The following is a 16821-nucleotide window of genomic DNA, read 5'->3' on the forward strand; positions in this document are numbered from 1 at the left end:
TTAAAAAAAGTTGATTTTTGTTATAGGTTTTCACTTCCAAAATTTTGATGATATTTAGTGATCACGTTGATCATGACAAAAAATAGTGATAGTGTAAAGAAGATAGGATATTATAGGCCTAAATACTTTTTTTTTTTTTTTAATGTATTTAGCTAAAGAGAGTTTTATTTTTTTATTTTTTGGAGCAACCTAAAGAGAGAGGTAGCTTAGTCTATTGTGGGCATAAATATATATATATATATATTTACTTTGATATATGTACTATTTGAGTAGCTTTTACACTAAGTATGATATTTAAAATTTAGATTCTTTGCCCATTTATTTTGATTTTTTTGAGTTAAATTATTATATTTTAAATGCTAATTTAACTTGTATATTTTTATTTTGGCATTTGTGAACAACAACAAATGGAATAGTTACTTAATGATATTATATACTACATGATGATATTTTGGAGTTTAATTCTTGTTGAGGCAATTTCAAAACCTTTTTTGCATGGTGAATGAAATGATGAAATTTGTTGTGTATAAATGGATTTAAATTTTTTTTTATGTATTAATACTTGAACAGGTTTTATCTGTTTATGTATGAACAAGTTTATTAAATATGTGGAACTTATTTCATTCACCATGTATGAACATGATTTTTTATGTATGATGTATGGTTGTTATATGGATAATTGGACCTTTTCTTTTATGAATACTTGATAGATGGGCAATTGGACATCTAACAGGTTACTAGCTAAATAATTAGAGTTTAAGCTCACCCATGTAATTGGACAGCTTGCTAAATAAATAGAAGTTTTTATTTGCTTGAAATTTTGAACATGTTGATGTATAGATATTGGGCTTAAGAGCTCCAATTTTTTTTAATAGATATTGTTTAATTTTTCAAACTAATTAAACTGATCACATAAACTGCACCGCTATAGGTTGAAACACCAACCTTTGGCGGTGTGCATTGGTTCAGTTATGGGGAAATCGATACTAATCGGTTTGGTTACAAATTTGGAAAAAAAAAAAAAATCAATTTAACCGAATTATGCACGCCCTTTGTCATAGACTTTGGCATTCTAATAAATAGATACACTTAACTTTATGTTTCGTTAATTTAATACATAAACTTTGATATTGTAACAATAAGAACCCCTTAACTTTTTAATTTTTTTTCTCCAATTTAACCTCAAATCATTATAAATAAATAAAATGAAGGGGTTATATTTTTAGGGGGTCTATTGCTTACAGTACCAAAATGTACATTCTAAATTAGCTATAAATTAACTAAAATAAAAGTTACACGATCTATTTGTTACGGTACAAAAGTTTATCTACTTTCCAAAAAAAAAAAAAAAAAGTTTACATACTAAATTAAAAAAGTTCTTCACAAAAAAAAAAAAAATGACAAGTGTGAGTGTGATTGTGTCAAAAATGTTTGGTTGGGCCCATGCCCATCCAATTTTGCCTCAGCAAACTCGGGCGAGTGCAACTCCGAGTAGTGACTCACTACTACGCTCCAGAATAATAATGAAAAAACCACACAAAATAAAAATAGCCCGCCTTTCACAATAAATTCAAACACACAGCGAGAGGAGAGCCCAAACGTTTCTCACAGAGACAGAGAGAGAGAGAGATGTTAAAGAAAGAAGAGAAATCGAAGTCGAAGACGGTAAGGAAGCCATTGAGAGACGTATCCAACAAGAAGTACAATAATGGTGGAAGGTTCTCGAAACCCTTGGATTTGAAGAAGAATCTCAGTTTTTCAGAGAAAGAGGAGGATTGGTGTAAGGAAGTGGAAGAAGATGAAGAAGAAGATGGATCGCTTGACCGCCTTCTGCTCGTCCAGTCCGATCTCTCCTCTCTCGTCCATCAGGTAACTACTATCTCTCTCCCCTTACGAACTGTTTGTTTCTCGAGAAAATGATTTTGAATAACAAGGATTGCATCTTGCTCGGTGTAAATTACAATCTCGATGAAAAATTTTCTCAATCCTTGTTTCATTCGGACTTTGCAAGTTTGGTCGGATTTGTGCTTGAGTCTGTGTGTGTGTGCGCGCGCGCGTGACTGTGTCAGCTTTTGTGTTTGTTTGGTTGCTCGGAAAGTGTGGGAGGCTATATTTGTGTTTTTGAATACTTAGCTTCAAATTGGAAGAGAAATTTACTGAGTACATTTCAATTATAGATTACACAGTGTTGTTGTTGTAGTTGTAGGCACTTGGATCTTATATTATGGTGAATCTTGTTCTTATTGTCATTTTGGTTTGATTTCGAAATGTTTAGGAGATTTTTAATTTAGGAAATGATTCAAGGCACAATTTTTATCTATATTTTCTCAATGGAGTATCAGTTATTTTATAATTTGTTAGTCTTAGATAGTTGGTATAGTTTTATATTGGTTTCAATTTCTTATTGTTTTCATTTTGTGTTGTACTGTTATATAATTCTTCTGTGGTTTGAATATGTACAAAGTTGAGATTATTTACTTGGCTGCCTCACTCTTCTGTTTAATTGGATTTGAGTTGCTTGTATTTTTTGGGAATTATGGCCCGTTTGATCCGCAAGTTTAAGCACATGTTTTTAGTTTTTAAACAATATTACACGTATTTCTACATACTTTTTCACCCACATATTTTCAAAAAAACTGAAAACTGTTATTCAAACACACGTACTAAACGGGCCCTATATTTTTTAAGTGAACAAAGTGGGCAGGTTTTTTGTAGTTGGTGTATTCAATATAAGGTTTTTATAATTAATGTTTGTTTGATTGGGAAAATCTCTTTTTTTTTTCATCATCTACTTATAATTTTAGGCCATGGTTTGTGTTTTTGCTTGTATTTTTTTTTTTTAATTTTTTTAGATATGATAATATTTAACATATTCAGCTCTATGATGAGTGCTCTTTATCATTGGGCCAACGCACTAATTGATTTTTGGTGTAAGCAGGAATAAAAAATCTCTAATTTGACAGCAAGAAACTGGATTTGGAACCCACATGTTTGTGCTTGTGATTAGAAATATACTTTTGCTTCCTTTTTGGGGGGTGGGGGGGTTGTTTGAGAATTTTGGTATGAAATGTTCGCTTTCTTGTTAGATATCCCTGCTTTTTGTTTAATTTGCCATTGGGAACTATAGCATTATAATTCATAGAATAAGATTGGATAAACCTGGAAGGTTGTGTGCATGATGACAAATTGAATCTTAAATTGGTCATTTTTTGACAATCTTCACTTGTTTCAGTCTAGCAACATTTCTTCATTTTAGAAGCAAACTATTATTGTGGGAAGGGCACCTGTTGGACACAGATGTGCACATTATTCACTGTATTGAATTTATATTTTGGTGAAACTTTTGTGCTAGACTTCTTTAGTTTGGATTTATATTTTTATTAGAACTTGGGTTTTAGCAACTATGACATCAACATGTGGCATTGCCAAAGATGTTGACATTTAAAAAGTGGGAATGTTGTGAGAATATGTTTGTGGTGGTTTAGGTTCAAACTTTTATATACCATTATATATTGACCTTGGAGAACTGGTTAAGATAGTAACTGTTTTTTCTTACCTAGTTGAACTGAGGACAACATGTATTTGAGGATATATATATATTATGACTGAATGGTAACAGCATGGTGAGACTGGTGTGTCCCAGCTTTAAGATTAATCAATTTTATAATATATATGAGTGAACCAGCAGATCTTTGCATATTATTTAAGATGGTTTGTTGATCCTTCTTAAAAAGATTTACTTAGAGTTTAGTGGTATCTTATGCTGGTGAATTGATTTATTTACACATCTTGCTTATACTTCAATTGGCTGATTTCTAGTTTTGAAGAAGTTTCAAAACTTTTCTCCAGCAGGTATGAATATGTATATTTGTACTGCTTTTACTATGCCGAGCCACTTGTTATCATTAAACTAGTTTATGCCTATACACCATTAGCTTTTATTTTTCTGTGATTGATCATTATTGTTGTGTTGTCATTGCTTCTCTTACATGGGGTTATCTTTTTCTGAGACCTTTTTTTTGGTTGCTAAATTATGCATGAAATGGCAGGTTGATGAGCTTGTTGTGCAAGCATTTAAACTGAAGTCAACAAGCAAACAGGGGAGAATAGAAATTGAATCTTTCACGCATTTTCTGTCTGAAATGCTTTCTTCTTTAAAGGTTAATTATACCTTCTATCAGTATATCGCACTTCTATTTCCATACATTCTCTTTCTGATATGGGTTATCATTTCTCAAAATGTAGCCATGGCTTCCCAGATTTCAGAAGGTTCTCTCCAGTCCTTTGGCAGAGTCTGAAAGTCAGTTGGGACAGACTGGGGAAAGTAAAATAGTTTCTTCGACTAATGACGTTGAAAGTGATGCTGTTGACAGTCCAGAAGAAACCAAGTTGGATTCATTAATCTCTCCTTCTCCCCTTGTATCATGGCGTGCCGACTGCACTGTTGAGAGAGGTAGACAGCTTTTTTTGCTTACACCTCTTCCTATATCAAAAACATTATCGTCCAAATGTCAGGGCCCATCTAAATCAGTATTTGAAAGAAATACTTCCAATACTACTTCTGAGCAGCCAACTTTTTGTACTCTTTTAGAAGATGTAAATGATGATTTACTTGAAAGTGCTCCCATACGGCCAACTACAAGTAAGCCTTCTGATTCTGCTGCCACCGAATTGGGAAAAACTTTACAGTATGAATTTGCATCTTTGTCCTGTTTTTCTCAAAAGGAGTGCTCCATGCTCGTTATGACTCCATGCTCGAAAATGTCACCTCCAAAATCTTGTGTATTGCTTGAACCTATATCCGAGATCTCTCATCAAGGCAATTACAGATTTCGTAAGGCTACCCCATTTCCTGTTGGGATTAATTGCAGTAGATCACAACTTTCTGAATCCTCTGGCAGTGATACTTCTGAGGGTCTTGCTTTCAAGTATCCTGAGCTCTTAGGGATTCAAGGGGCATATAAACCTGGGATTGGAAAGAAAAAGGTAGAAGCATCGCCAGGCTGGTTCGTGTCACCTCCTAAAACTTGCATCTTACTTCAGCCACCTGATGAGAAATCATTGAATGATGCAGCTGATGGCTGCCAGATGCTGTCGTCTCATGTTTTCAATAATCAAAAGAACTTGTCATTTGCAAAGCAAGACAATGTCCAATGTGGTGTTCAGCAAACCAGCAAATCTTGTAACCAAGGTATTGCTTTATAATTTTTATCTTCTGTTGGTTGATGCAGCATTTCAAATGTGATACGTCTTATTAAGTTTCTCCCTCTCCACAGAACCTCTTGGTGGCAATTTAGCATCCATAGACAGCACTCCAATGTGGAAGGAACCTGAAAGTACAATCCACCGAGGCAAACGTCCCGGTGAGAATACTTTAAAGAAAGAGTTGTGGACAAGGTTTGAAGCAGCATCCACTGATGGGCTTTGTTTTAATGCCTCTGTGCCTGAAAATACTGCTTCTAAAGGATTTCTTGACTTACTCGACGAGGCCTCTTGTGACGAAGAAAGTTAAAATGATTGCGGGTTTGAGCCAGCAAACGTATATTTTTTTCATTTATTTTTTGATATGTAAATGGTGGTTCTTGTTGTATGCTAGAGCAGCAGAACTATTTAGGGGCTGGGTCATTGGTTTTGTACCACCTATGACGCATGTATCCTTTGGTGGCACAGGCGCTTTTGTCTGCTGATCAATTTTTCGATAATACATAAGTTGCTTCTAATTTGTATGGAATGCGTATCAGATATAATCTGAATTCAAAAACATATCCGAAGAGTAACTGCATTTGTGAACATGCTTGCAAGACTAGACACAAATTTGAATTGACACCTAAAAAAAAAGTACTGAAACCTCAACAGCCCTACTCTGTTTTTGCTGTGTAGTATTCTTCTGCCAATGTTTTGTTAGTTTGTGAGAGCTGTTGATATTGTAAAGATTGGTTAGGAGTCTGCAGTATTATATCTCATGGATGCTATGTACATGGTATTCCCCAAAATGTGGTAAACAAGGAGGATGCTAATAAGCATAAATAGGATTCAGTTGCTGTCCACCTTGAAACATTAACCCGTGCTGCAAAAATTTGCTTCCTGATACATGTGGCGTATTTCAGCTCTCCAGGGTTTTAGAATGCAGAGATTCCTTTTATCATTTGGACTACAAACAGAGGTCCCTTCTCCCATGCAATAATTGACATCATTACTCCATTGAGCTTAATTGGATTTAGAAAATGCTTACATTACAAAATATTTGGATCATCTTTGCAACTTTATATCAATTTGTCTTGACATGAATAATTAACCAATTCATTTTGAAATGATTGTAAGTTAAGCATGTAAACACCGTTTCAGCGAAAAAGACAATACTTCGGGAGCCTAATAAACAAGAAGACAACGTTACAAGCCATTTAATCAAGACTCTTTCAAAGCCCAAGCACAAAAAAGTCTAAAACATTTCCTGATCCACCATATATACCTACAAAACCAGGCCTATGAATTAGACAAACTGCGAGAAAGAGTGTAAAACCTACACCTAGGCTTCCAAGTCCATTAAGAAAAGCTATTAAAAAATGGAGTTCTTCAAGCCTAAAAGCAAGCCAAGCCCACTTGGAGCCCAATTTGTGACTCAAGTCTAAACCTGAAGCAACATTGGCTAGTGAACTTCTAGTCTTGAACTGGAATCAAGTCACCGAATCAGAAGCACGTCACACCATTGTCCAAAAGAGAGCCACTTGCCTTATCGAAAAAGAAAAGGCGAAAAACTCATTTTAGTCCCTACATTTTCGCGCGATTCTCACTCTGGTCTTTAACTTTTTTTTCCATCGATTTAGTCTCTATTATGGAAAACGCGTCTCGTTTTAGTCCCTGACGTCACATCAGAGACGGAAATTGCACAACTGGCAAACGGAAAAAATTAAAAATATTAAAATAATGTCTTTGTGTCCACGTGGCTTTCCACGTCAACCTCTAAATTAAAAAAATTAATTTATTAATTTAAACTAAATAAAAAAAATTAAGAACAGAAATAAAAACCAAAAAATTAAATTCAAGAACAACAACAAAACACCAAGAACAACAACAAATTTAAAACCAAAAAATTAAATTCAAGAACAACAACAAATTTAAAACCAAAAAATTAAATTCAAGAACAAAAACAAGAACGACAACAGATTCAACCTCCAGATTATGGTGCCTTGGATCCACCCTCAAAACCCAACAGATTTGAGCTTGATTTTCAGACCAAGAGTGTTGGGCCAGTACCCCACCATCAAACCCAGACCACCGTCGCACATCAAACCCAAACCACCGTCGAACTAAGACCAAAAGAGGCACAAAAACCACCATCAAACCCAGACCACCATCGAACCAGACCAGCCACCACTATACTCACCATCGAAAACCGCCACATCCACGAAACCCACTGACCCACACCATCGCCGATCACACAAAACTGACCCACCACGAAACCGACTACTCCATCGCCAATCTTAAACCACTGACCCACATCCACGAAACCCACCGACCCACATCCCACTGACCCACGCCATTGCCGATCACGCGTAACTGACCCACTACGAAACCAACTACGCCATCGTCGATCTTAACCCACTGACCCACATCCACGAAATCCACCGACCCACGCTATCGCCTATCACGCTAAAAGAAGAGAGAAAAGATAGCGAAGAGGTAGAGAAGAGAGAGGGTTGAGAATCAGATGATAAACAAACCCAGAAATTTGTTTAGGTGCTTGTTTATGTGTTTGTGGAGGTTTTAGATTCAAATTTCTAGGTTTGGGTGTGTGTTTGGTTGTGGTTGTTTTGATTGGGTGTGATGTAGCCGTGGGTATGGTGGATTCTGGAGTGTTTTGGTGGTGTGGGGATTTGAAATATGGGTTTGAATTTGTTGTTGTTCTTGAATTTAATTTTTTGGTTTTAAATTTGTTGTTGTTCTTGGATCTGTTGTTGTTCTTGGTGTTTTGTTGTTCTTGAATTTAATTATTTGGTTTTTATTTCTGTTCTTAATTTTTTTATTTAGTTTAAATTAATAAATTAATATCTTTAATTTAGAGGCTGACGTGGAAAGCCACGTGGACACAGAGGCATTATTTTAATATTTCTAATTTTTTCCGTTTGCCAGCTGTGCAATTTCCGTTTCTAATGTAACGTTAGGGACCAAAACGAGACGCGTTTTCTAGAATAGGGACTAAAATCGGTGGAAAAAAAAGTTAGGGACCAAAGTGGGAATCGCGTGAAAATGTAGGGACTAAAATGAGTTTTTCACCAAAAGAAAAAAAAAAAAAAAGAGAGATACTTGCTAGACAATAGACTTGCATGATAGATTTTTTTGAGAAACAAATGCACACAAACTCAAAGGGAAGGGAAAAGGGGTCATTGCACTGCTGATCATTACACAAATGCACACATGACAATCTCCACTCAACTAATAATTAGTTATATAGGCTTTTCTGTGTAACCTTTAGTTCATTTATGTTTAGATGGAAACACGCTTTTGTAGTAAATTTAAACATGAATCACGCGTAGTAACATAAGAATTGCACTTTATTAGATGTAACACACTCACATTATATATTATTATGTATATATTTTTAATTATAATTTTATAATTTCAAAATTATTAATTACCTATTTATGATGTTGTTGGTCAAGCCATAAAATCGGGAACCACTACCTTTTCCAGTTCTTTGTTGGGTCTGATTTTTCAAACCATGCAAAAACCTCTCTACCGCATTTAAACTGATTGCAAAATATGGTCATTGCACTGCTGATTATGGTGGAGGTGCAAAAACTGGTGTCCTGCAATTTTCAATTCTGTTTTTAAAAAACTGCAAAAAAATATATATATATATATATCTATCGTATTGCACCTATTAATATATAGGTTTTATTTTGTAATTAATTTACTAATATAGTAAAAAACATATAAAAAATGATCAAACCAAACCGCGTCTCACTGCACTGCACAATAATCGATCTATTAAGGTGAGGCGCAGTGACACTTTTGGGCAAATTGCATCAAACAAACCATGTTCAGCCCTACCTAAAACTGTTGTGGTGTCAGGATTTAAAAAAACAAAAATCAAACCCAACAATACTTTTTTTTCCTTATAAAATATTAAATAAAAAATTATATAATAAGTATATGAGAGTAAATTTATACAAATAATTTTATTCTCTTTTATTTTTTTCCCAACTAATCAACATTATTTTTCACTCTTCCACTTTTCTATCATCCACTCAAATACATATAAAATTAAATAGTTCCTAAATCTCGCTTTTTTCATCCTCGACCAAACCAAGCGTTAACTCCCAATGAGATATTTTAGGGTCTGTTTAGGATCTGTTTATTTTACTGAAACTGAAATTTTTTTGTAAAAGTTAGCTGAAATAGTATAGTGGAACACATGAATAGTACCAAAAAGTGTAATGAGATTCATAAATAGTAACAAAAATAAGTTAAATAGTGAAATAAGTTGGCAAAATTAATCATGCCAAATAGACATTTAGAGTCTGTTTGGATAGAACTTATTGCTGAAAACTGAAAACTAAAAATACTGTATTGAAAACTAAAAATACTGTAGCAAAATAATTTTTAAATGTGTAAAAAATACTGTTCAAGCCAAAAATTACTGTTTATTGGCCTAAAATCACTGTTCATGGCCAATGAACAGTGACAAATGCGCGGTGAAAAAAAAAAAAAAAAACTTAGACGTGGACGCACAAACATGCAATCCAAACACCCTCTTAACGTGTATTTGGCAAAAATTATTTTTGCTAATTTATTAAGTATTCCACACGGACCCATCTATAATCTTTTTTTTTTTTTTTTTTTTTTAATGAACTGAGATATTTTAATCCTATATCACATCGTGGATCTCAATAGAATCCACTAAGTCCACTTAAACACCAGATAAACCTATCCAAGAAATCATTTTAAATTATATATCTCTTTAAGAAGATATTTTAAGTTATATTAATCGATTAAGAAGCCCAGAATATCATTTCCATTTCCTTACAAAAATAGGACAAAAGAAGAAGCACAGCTGCTAGCATTCTCACTTTCATTCATATTGTTATCAATAAAAATTTGCATCTCCATTCTCCAAAGTATGGTCGAGGCTCTAGTTCCTGTTCTGTTAGAGCAGTTGGCTTCAATCACTGTTCGGGAGGCAAAACAAGGTATATGTTTGGTTGTTGGTGTTGAAGAAGAAGTCCGAAAGCTTGAAGACAATCTCCGAATCATCCAGGCGGTGCTTGAAAATGCTGAGGAAAGACAAGTGACCGATGCAGCTGTGAAGCTTTGGTTGGAAAAATTCAAAGACACATCCTACAATATGGACAATGTGTTGGATGAGTGGAACACTGCATTGATCAAACAAAGGATCCAGGAAGAAGAAAAAGAAGAAGAAATAGCTGAAAACGCTCATGTTTTGAAGATGGTACGCTTCTCTATCCCCTCCATTCCATCATGGTCCAGTAGAGTTAAAAAACTTGGTTTGCGTTGTGACATTGCTCACAAGATAAAAGAACTGAATGGAACGTTAGATGAGATTGCCAAAAAGAGAGTTGAATATGAGTTTGAGTTGACTAGGGACAGTGAAGTAGTTAAGCGACCAACAACTACCTCATTTGTTGATGTGTTTGATATATGTGGTCGTGACAAGGATAGGAATGATCTAGTGAGCAACCTATTAGGTAAGGATACTGGACAAGAAAGAAACCCCATTGTAATTTCCTTAGTAGATATGGGTGGAATTGGGAAAACATCTCTAGCCCAACTAGCTTACAATGATCATGAGATACAAGCCCATTTTGAGGAAATAATGTGGGTTTGTGGTCCTTTCAATCAGTGTAGGGTTGCTAAAGCAATCATTGAAATTGTTGAAAATTGATCTCCCAACATTATTGAATTGCAGAGTCTATTGAATAGAATTTGTGATTTGATTGGGGGAAAATTTTTTTTCTTGTTTTAGATGATGTGTGGACTAAAGATCACAAAAAGTGGGGGCATTTCAAAAATGCATTCAAATGTGGTGCTCAAGGCAGTAGAATTCTAATCACCACACGTAATGAAGAAGTTGCAAAGATTATAGGGAGTGCTTACACAATCAATTTGGAGGTATTGTCTAAAGAAGAATGTTGGTTAATGTTTAGTAAGATTGCATTTTTTGGGAGGGATCCTAAGCAATGTAAGCAACTAGAAGACCTTGGTAGACAACTAGCAAATAAGTGCAAAGGCTTACCCCTTGCTATAAAGACTTTAGGGGGTCTCATGTGCTTTAAGAAGAGTAGAGGACAATGGAAGAATGTTTTGGATAGTAATTTGTGGGAATTAGAAGATTTTGAGGAAGGGCATTTCGTATCATTGTTATTAAGTTATTATGACCTATCGTCAGCAATAAAATAGTGTTTTTTATATTGTGCCGTCTTTCCAAAGGATCATTACATTTCTAGAAAGGAGTTGGTCTATAAATGGATGGCATAAGGATATCTTCACTCAAAAACAAATATAGAGCTAGAAATTGTGGGAGAAGGGCACTTCAAAAACTTAGCCATGTGCTGTTTCTTCCAAGATTTTGATAAGGATGGAAATGATGGCAAGATAATAAGGTGCAAAATGTGTGATATAGTGCATGACTTGGCCCAATTCATGACACAAAATGAATGTTTTGCTGTGGTAGCTGATGGTGACCAAGGGTTGGGGATAGATTGTAAAAATACTTATCATTTGTTACTAACAGTTACACAAGATATACATGTGACTTTGTACAATTCAAAAAATATGCGTCCTTTTTTAGTGGGGGATTCTAACATTGTTGTATCCAACTTATTGAATTTGACATGTGTATCAGAATTTTGTTTGAAATATTGTTCCATTAAGGAACTTCCAAATGAGGTGGGAAATTTGATACATTTAAGATACCTCAACTTATCTCATTCTACACTTGAAGAATTTCCTCAAACAATATGTAATTAATGCAATTTACAAACTTTGGATGTTAGTGCATTTCATAAGTTTAAGAAATTACCGCAGGGATTGGGTAAGCTAATTAACTTAAGGCATCTCATTTTTTAATTAATTTATTTGATGTGTCCAAAGGGGATTGGAAGATTGAGTTCTCTCAGAACATTAACTCAATTCTCTATAGATGGTTGTCATGATAACGAAGGATGTAAACTTGGAGAATTGAAAATTTTGAACCACCTACAAGGAGATCTTCTTATCGAAGTGTTGAGACATGTAGATGTATATGAGGCCGAAAGTGCACAACTCAAGAAGAAAATACAGCTTTGTAATTTGTGTTTACGTTTTAGTAGAATGTTTGAAAAAAAAAGAATTGAGAATGATGTACTAGTTTTGAATGCGTTAGAACCACCTCCAGACTTGGAATATTTAGAAATTTATGGGTTTTGGAGGACCACAATGTATCCTGATTGGACAATGTCCTTAGCCAAACTAAAAGTGCTTAAGCTCACAAAAATTAACCTAAAGTGTTTGCCTCCTTTGGAGAAGCTGTTGTTATTGGAATCATTAGAAATACAACATGCATTTAGTTTGAAAAAGGTGGGTGTTGAATTTTTGGAAATAGACTCCAACAACAACAAAGACATTGGATCAGCATCATCACTTGTCTTATTCCCAAATTTGAAATCTCTAAAATTTGTGCTTTCAAAGAAATGGAAAGAATGGTCTGGGATCGAAGGAATGAAATGTTGTTCCATGAAGGAACTTCCAAATGAGGTGGGAAAATTGATATATTTAAGATGCCTCAACTTATCTTATTTTACACTTGAAGAATTGCCTGAAACAATACGTAATTTATGCAATTTACAAACTTTGGATGTTAGTGCATGTCATAAGTTTAAGAAATTACCGCAGGGACTGGGTAAGTAATTAATTAAGGCATCTCATTTTTGAATTTATTTATTTGATGTGTCCAAAAGGGATTGGAAGATTGAGTTCTCTCAGAACATTAACTCAGTTCTCTATAGGTGGTTGTCATGATATCGAAGGATGTAAACTTCGAGAATTGAAAATTTTGAACCACCTTCAAGGGGATCTTCTTATCAAAGTGTTGAGACATGTAGATGTATATGAGGCCGAAAATGCACAACTGAAGAAGAAAATACACCTTTGTAGTTTGCGTTTACGTTTTAGTAGAATGTTTGACAAAAATAAGATTAAGAATGATGTACTAGTTTTGAATGCCTTAGAACCACCTCTAGACTTGGAATATTTTATGGGTATTGGAGTACCACAATGTATCCTGATTGGACAATGTCCTTAGCCAAACTAAAAGTTCTTAAGCTCATGAGAATTAACCTAAAGTGTTTGCCTCCTTTGGGAAAGCTGTTGTTACTGGAACTATTAGAAATACAATAGGCATTTAGTTTGAAAAAGTGGGTGTTGAATTTTTGGGAAGAGATTCCAACAACAACAAAGACATTGGATCAGCATCATCACTTGTCTTATTCCCAAATTTGAAATCTCTAAAATTTTTCCTTTCAAAGAAATAGGAAGAATGGACTGGGATTGGAGGAATGAAAGAAGAAAGATTAGAAAAGAAAGAAGATGGTATAACTATAATGCCACGTCTTCATTCCCTAACAATTAACTGTTGCCGCAAGCTCAAGTCACTGCCAGACTTCCTTCAATCAAACAATTCCATTGAAGGAATTGGAGATCATTACATCACCTATTATCAGCAAATGTTGCCAAAAAGGGACAGGAGAGGAATGGTCCAAGATTTCTCACATCTCCAATATCAAGATTGATTATGCATATGTGCAAATAGATGGATGTGCCCCGTCTGTGCGAGTAGAAAATGATGAAGTTTTTGCCTTTGAGGTTGTTTCTGGGTGTTTCTAGTGCATGGTGGTGGAGTTAATTTCGAAGGTGGAAGAGTGGGGCGTAAAGATGATCTTCATGCAATCTAGTTCGTTGCAGCTGAAAAAGATGTAAGTGTATATTATACGTCCCATTCAAGCATGACATATTTTGAAATCTTATCAGTAATCATTTTTTTTTAATAGTGAAACTATTATCTAGCTAGGTGGATTGATAGTTGTTTCTTCTTCTTCTACTTTTAAATGATCTTTTATATTTTTTGTCTCTTTGTCTATTTGAATTAATTTTGAAAAGAGAAAGAAATTTTTGGATTGAGAACATTAATGATTCTATTTTCTTGACTAGAAAAGGCTTAAATTTTAGGATTGGATACAATGTACTTTATTTTCTTCTTCTTTAATTTTTCCTAATTAATTTACTAATTTCAGTTATAAAAAGAAAAAATAATAAAGAAATTTGAGGATAATTTGTCAATATGTATGGTCAATAAAACATAATGTTGAGTAATTATGAAAGAGTTGAATTTAAGTGTCATTTTCATGTCAAATTTTTGGTGTTTGCATTTTTTTTTTCAAAGTTTTATATTTTTCTCTCATTATCATAGTCATCAATTTATCAACTCATTTTTTATTTGCAATGCTATATAATTTTTTTTCTCTCAAAGGGTATATGTATGTATAGGGTTTGAAATTAGATAATAGATAAGATAGAACTAACATAATTTTTCTCATCTATATTTTATATATATTACTAAAAGTTAAAGCGTAGCGTTTAATACTGCTGCGCTCACGTTGAGCCACATCAGCATCCACGTCATTATCTTTTTTCTTTCCATTTTCTTATAATTATTTTTGATATATTTTTTTTTATTTCATATTTATACTTCTCCAACATTTCTCTCTCCCTTACTTTTTCATCTCCCCACTACTTCTCCAACCTTTCTCCTTCTCTCATCTTCTTATTTCCCCACTACCCTCTACCCTCTACATTAATATCATTATTCATCTTTCCCTTCATCTTTCTCTATTTTTCTCTCTTCTTATTCACACCTTCTTACTATAAATTTGTCACTATCTCTTTCATTCTATGCATAGTTTTCCCTTACAAAAAAAAAAAAAATGTTCTCTCTCTCTTACACATACACACAATTTTTGGGTGGATTTTTATTTTTTATTTTTCTTGCATCTTCGTTTTAGGTTGATAATTTTTTATATTCTTTAATCTACTTTAGGTTAATGCGATTCGGTTTTTTATTTTATTTTAATTGTTGTGTTTTTTTTTCTCTCTTTGTTTGTTAAATGTTATCCTATATTGCGTTATAAATTATTAAATATAAAAATATAATATTGCGTTTAATGCTGCTGCACTCACGTTGAGCCACATCAGCATCCACGTCATTATTTTTTTTCTTTCCATTTTCTTATAATTATTTTTAATATTTTTTTATTTCATATTTACACTTTTCCAACCTTTCTCCTTCTCTTACCTTTTCATCTCCACACTACTTCTCCAACCTTTCTCATTCCCTCACTTTCTCATGTCTCCACTACCCTCTACATTAATATCATTCTTCATCTTTTCCTTTACCTTCCTCTATTTTTGTCTCTTCTAATTCACACTCTATTACTATAAATTTGTCACTATCTCTTTCATTCTATGCATAGTTTTCCCTTACAAAAAAAAAGGTTCACTCTCTCTCTCTCTCTCTCTCTCTCTCTCACAATTTTGAGTGGATTTTTATTTTTTTTATTTTTCTTACATCTTCGCTTTAGGTTGATAATTTTTTATATTCTTTAATCTACTTTAAGTTAATGCTATTCAGTTTTTTTTTTAATTGTTGTGTTTTTTTTTCTCCTTCTCTTTGATTGTTAAATGTTATCCTATATTACATTATAAGGGATTAAATATAAAAATATAATATTATTCTACTACATAGCATGATTTGGATAATTTAATTTGGTAGCTATTGTAATTTGATAGCATAATTTTTATAGTGCTCAATTTAGATGTTAAACTATGAGACTTTAATCATTTTTTTAAAAATTTTTTTAATCATTTGTGGTGGACAAAGTACTCTTAATAATTGTATTAGAAGTACTCTATAATGCCATTTATTTAGATAAAAGCAAAGGTTGGCTTGACAAAAATTATTAGATGAGAGACAAATATTATCTTTCACAATTTTGCTTTAATTATTATTATTATTATTATTATTATTATTATTATTATTATTATAACAATGCATATATAGAAATTTAATTCTTAAATTTTGCTAATAATTGTTTATTTGATAATATGTTTTGGGTGGATGAAATTACAATTTTTGCAAAGAAAATAACCTTAGTAGATTATAAACAACAAATTGTTTTCCTAATTAGTTCAATTAATCATAGTTAAGTTTTATTAATTTTTAGTTATTTTTTTCAGTGTTTTGGATTGTAGGCAGAAAAAATAAGTTTGAGAAAGTTTGTTTAAAACTAAAAGAATAATTTTCAAATTTTATATTGTTTTTAATGATTCACAAAATGTTATAAATAACTTTTATTAAAAAATAAAATTTTAGTATGACAAAAAACTAAAATTATTAAATTTATGATTTATGATTATTCCTATATTACATTTATGATTATTTTTATAATAAATAATAATATAATTACAAAATACATTACTCTTTATTAAATTAGTTTAAATTGTATAAAAATAATTAATAAAACCACCATAAAAATAATTATCATGCGCAACGCGCAGGTTTGTGGCTAGTATAAAGAGAATTTAGGATATCCTTTGACCCCTCAAATGAAATCCTGGTTTTGTCCATGCCATTGTGTTTACTCTTTTTTTTTCTTTTTCTTTTTTCTATTTTAAAATTTTGATTATTTTATAAGGAAAATTAAAAAGAATACTTGGTAAGTTGTGATTGGTGGAACACAAAGTAAGACAAAAAAATTGTACTCATATGTT

General features: G+C 32.9%; 2 protein-coding genes across 2 annotated transcripts; both read left to right on the top strand.

The window, feature by feature from the left end:
* Positions 1-1535: 1535 nt before the first annotated feature.
* Positions 1536-5720, top strand: LOC142634207 (uncharacterized). The gene is made up of 4 exons (XM_075808500.1): positions 1536-1869; positions 4050-4160; positions 4246-5191; positions 5277-5720. The coding sequence occupies exons 1-4, from the start codon at positions 1630-1632 to the stop codon at positions 5510-5512; spliced, it is 1533 nt and encodes a 510-aa protein (XP_075664615.1). The 5' UTR covers positions 1536-1629; the 3' UTR covers positions 5513-5720.
* Positions 5721-10032: 4312 nt separating this feature from the next.
* LOC142634462 (disease resistance protein RGA2-like) lies at positions 10033-12157 on the top strand. The gene has a single exon (XM_075808751.1). It carries the CDS (start codon positions 10121-10123, stop codon positions 10901-10903), a length of 783 nt encoding a protein of 260 aa, XP_075664866.1. The 5' UTR covers positions 10033-10120; the 3' UTR covers positions 10904-12157.
* Positions 12158-16821: the final 4664 nt, after the last annotated feature.

This window comes from Castanea sativa, chromosome 5, assembly GCF_040712315.1.
Source record: "Castanea sativa cultivar Marrone di Chiusa Pesio chromosome 5, ASM4071231v1".
In the NCBI taxonomy this organism is placed as follows: domain Eukaryota; kingdom Viridiplantae; phylum Streptophyta; class Magnoliopsida; order Fagales; family Fagaceae; genus Castanea; species Castanea sativa.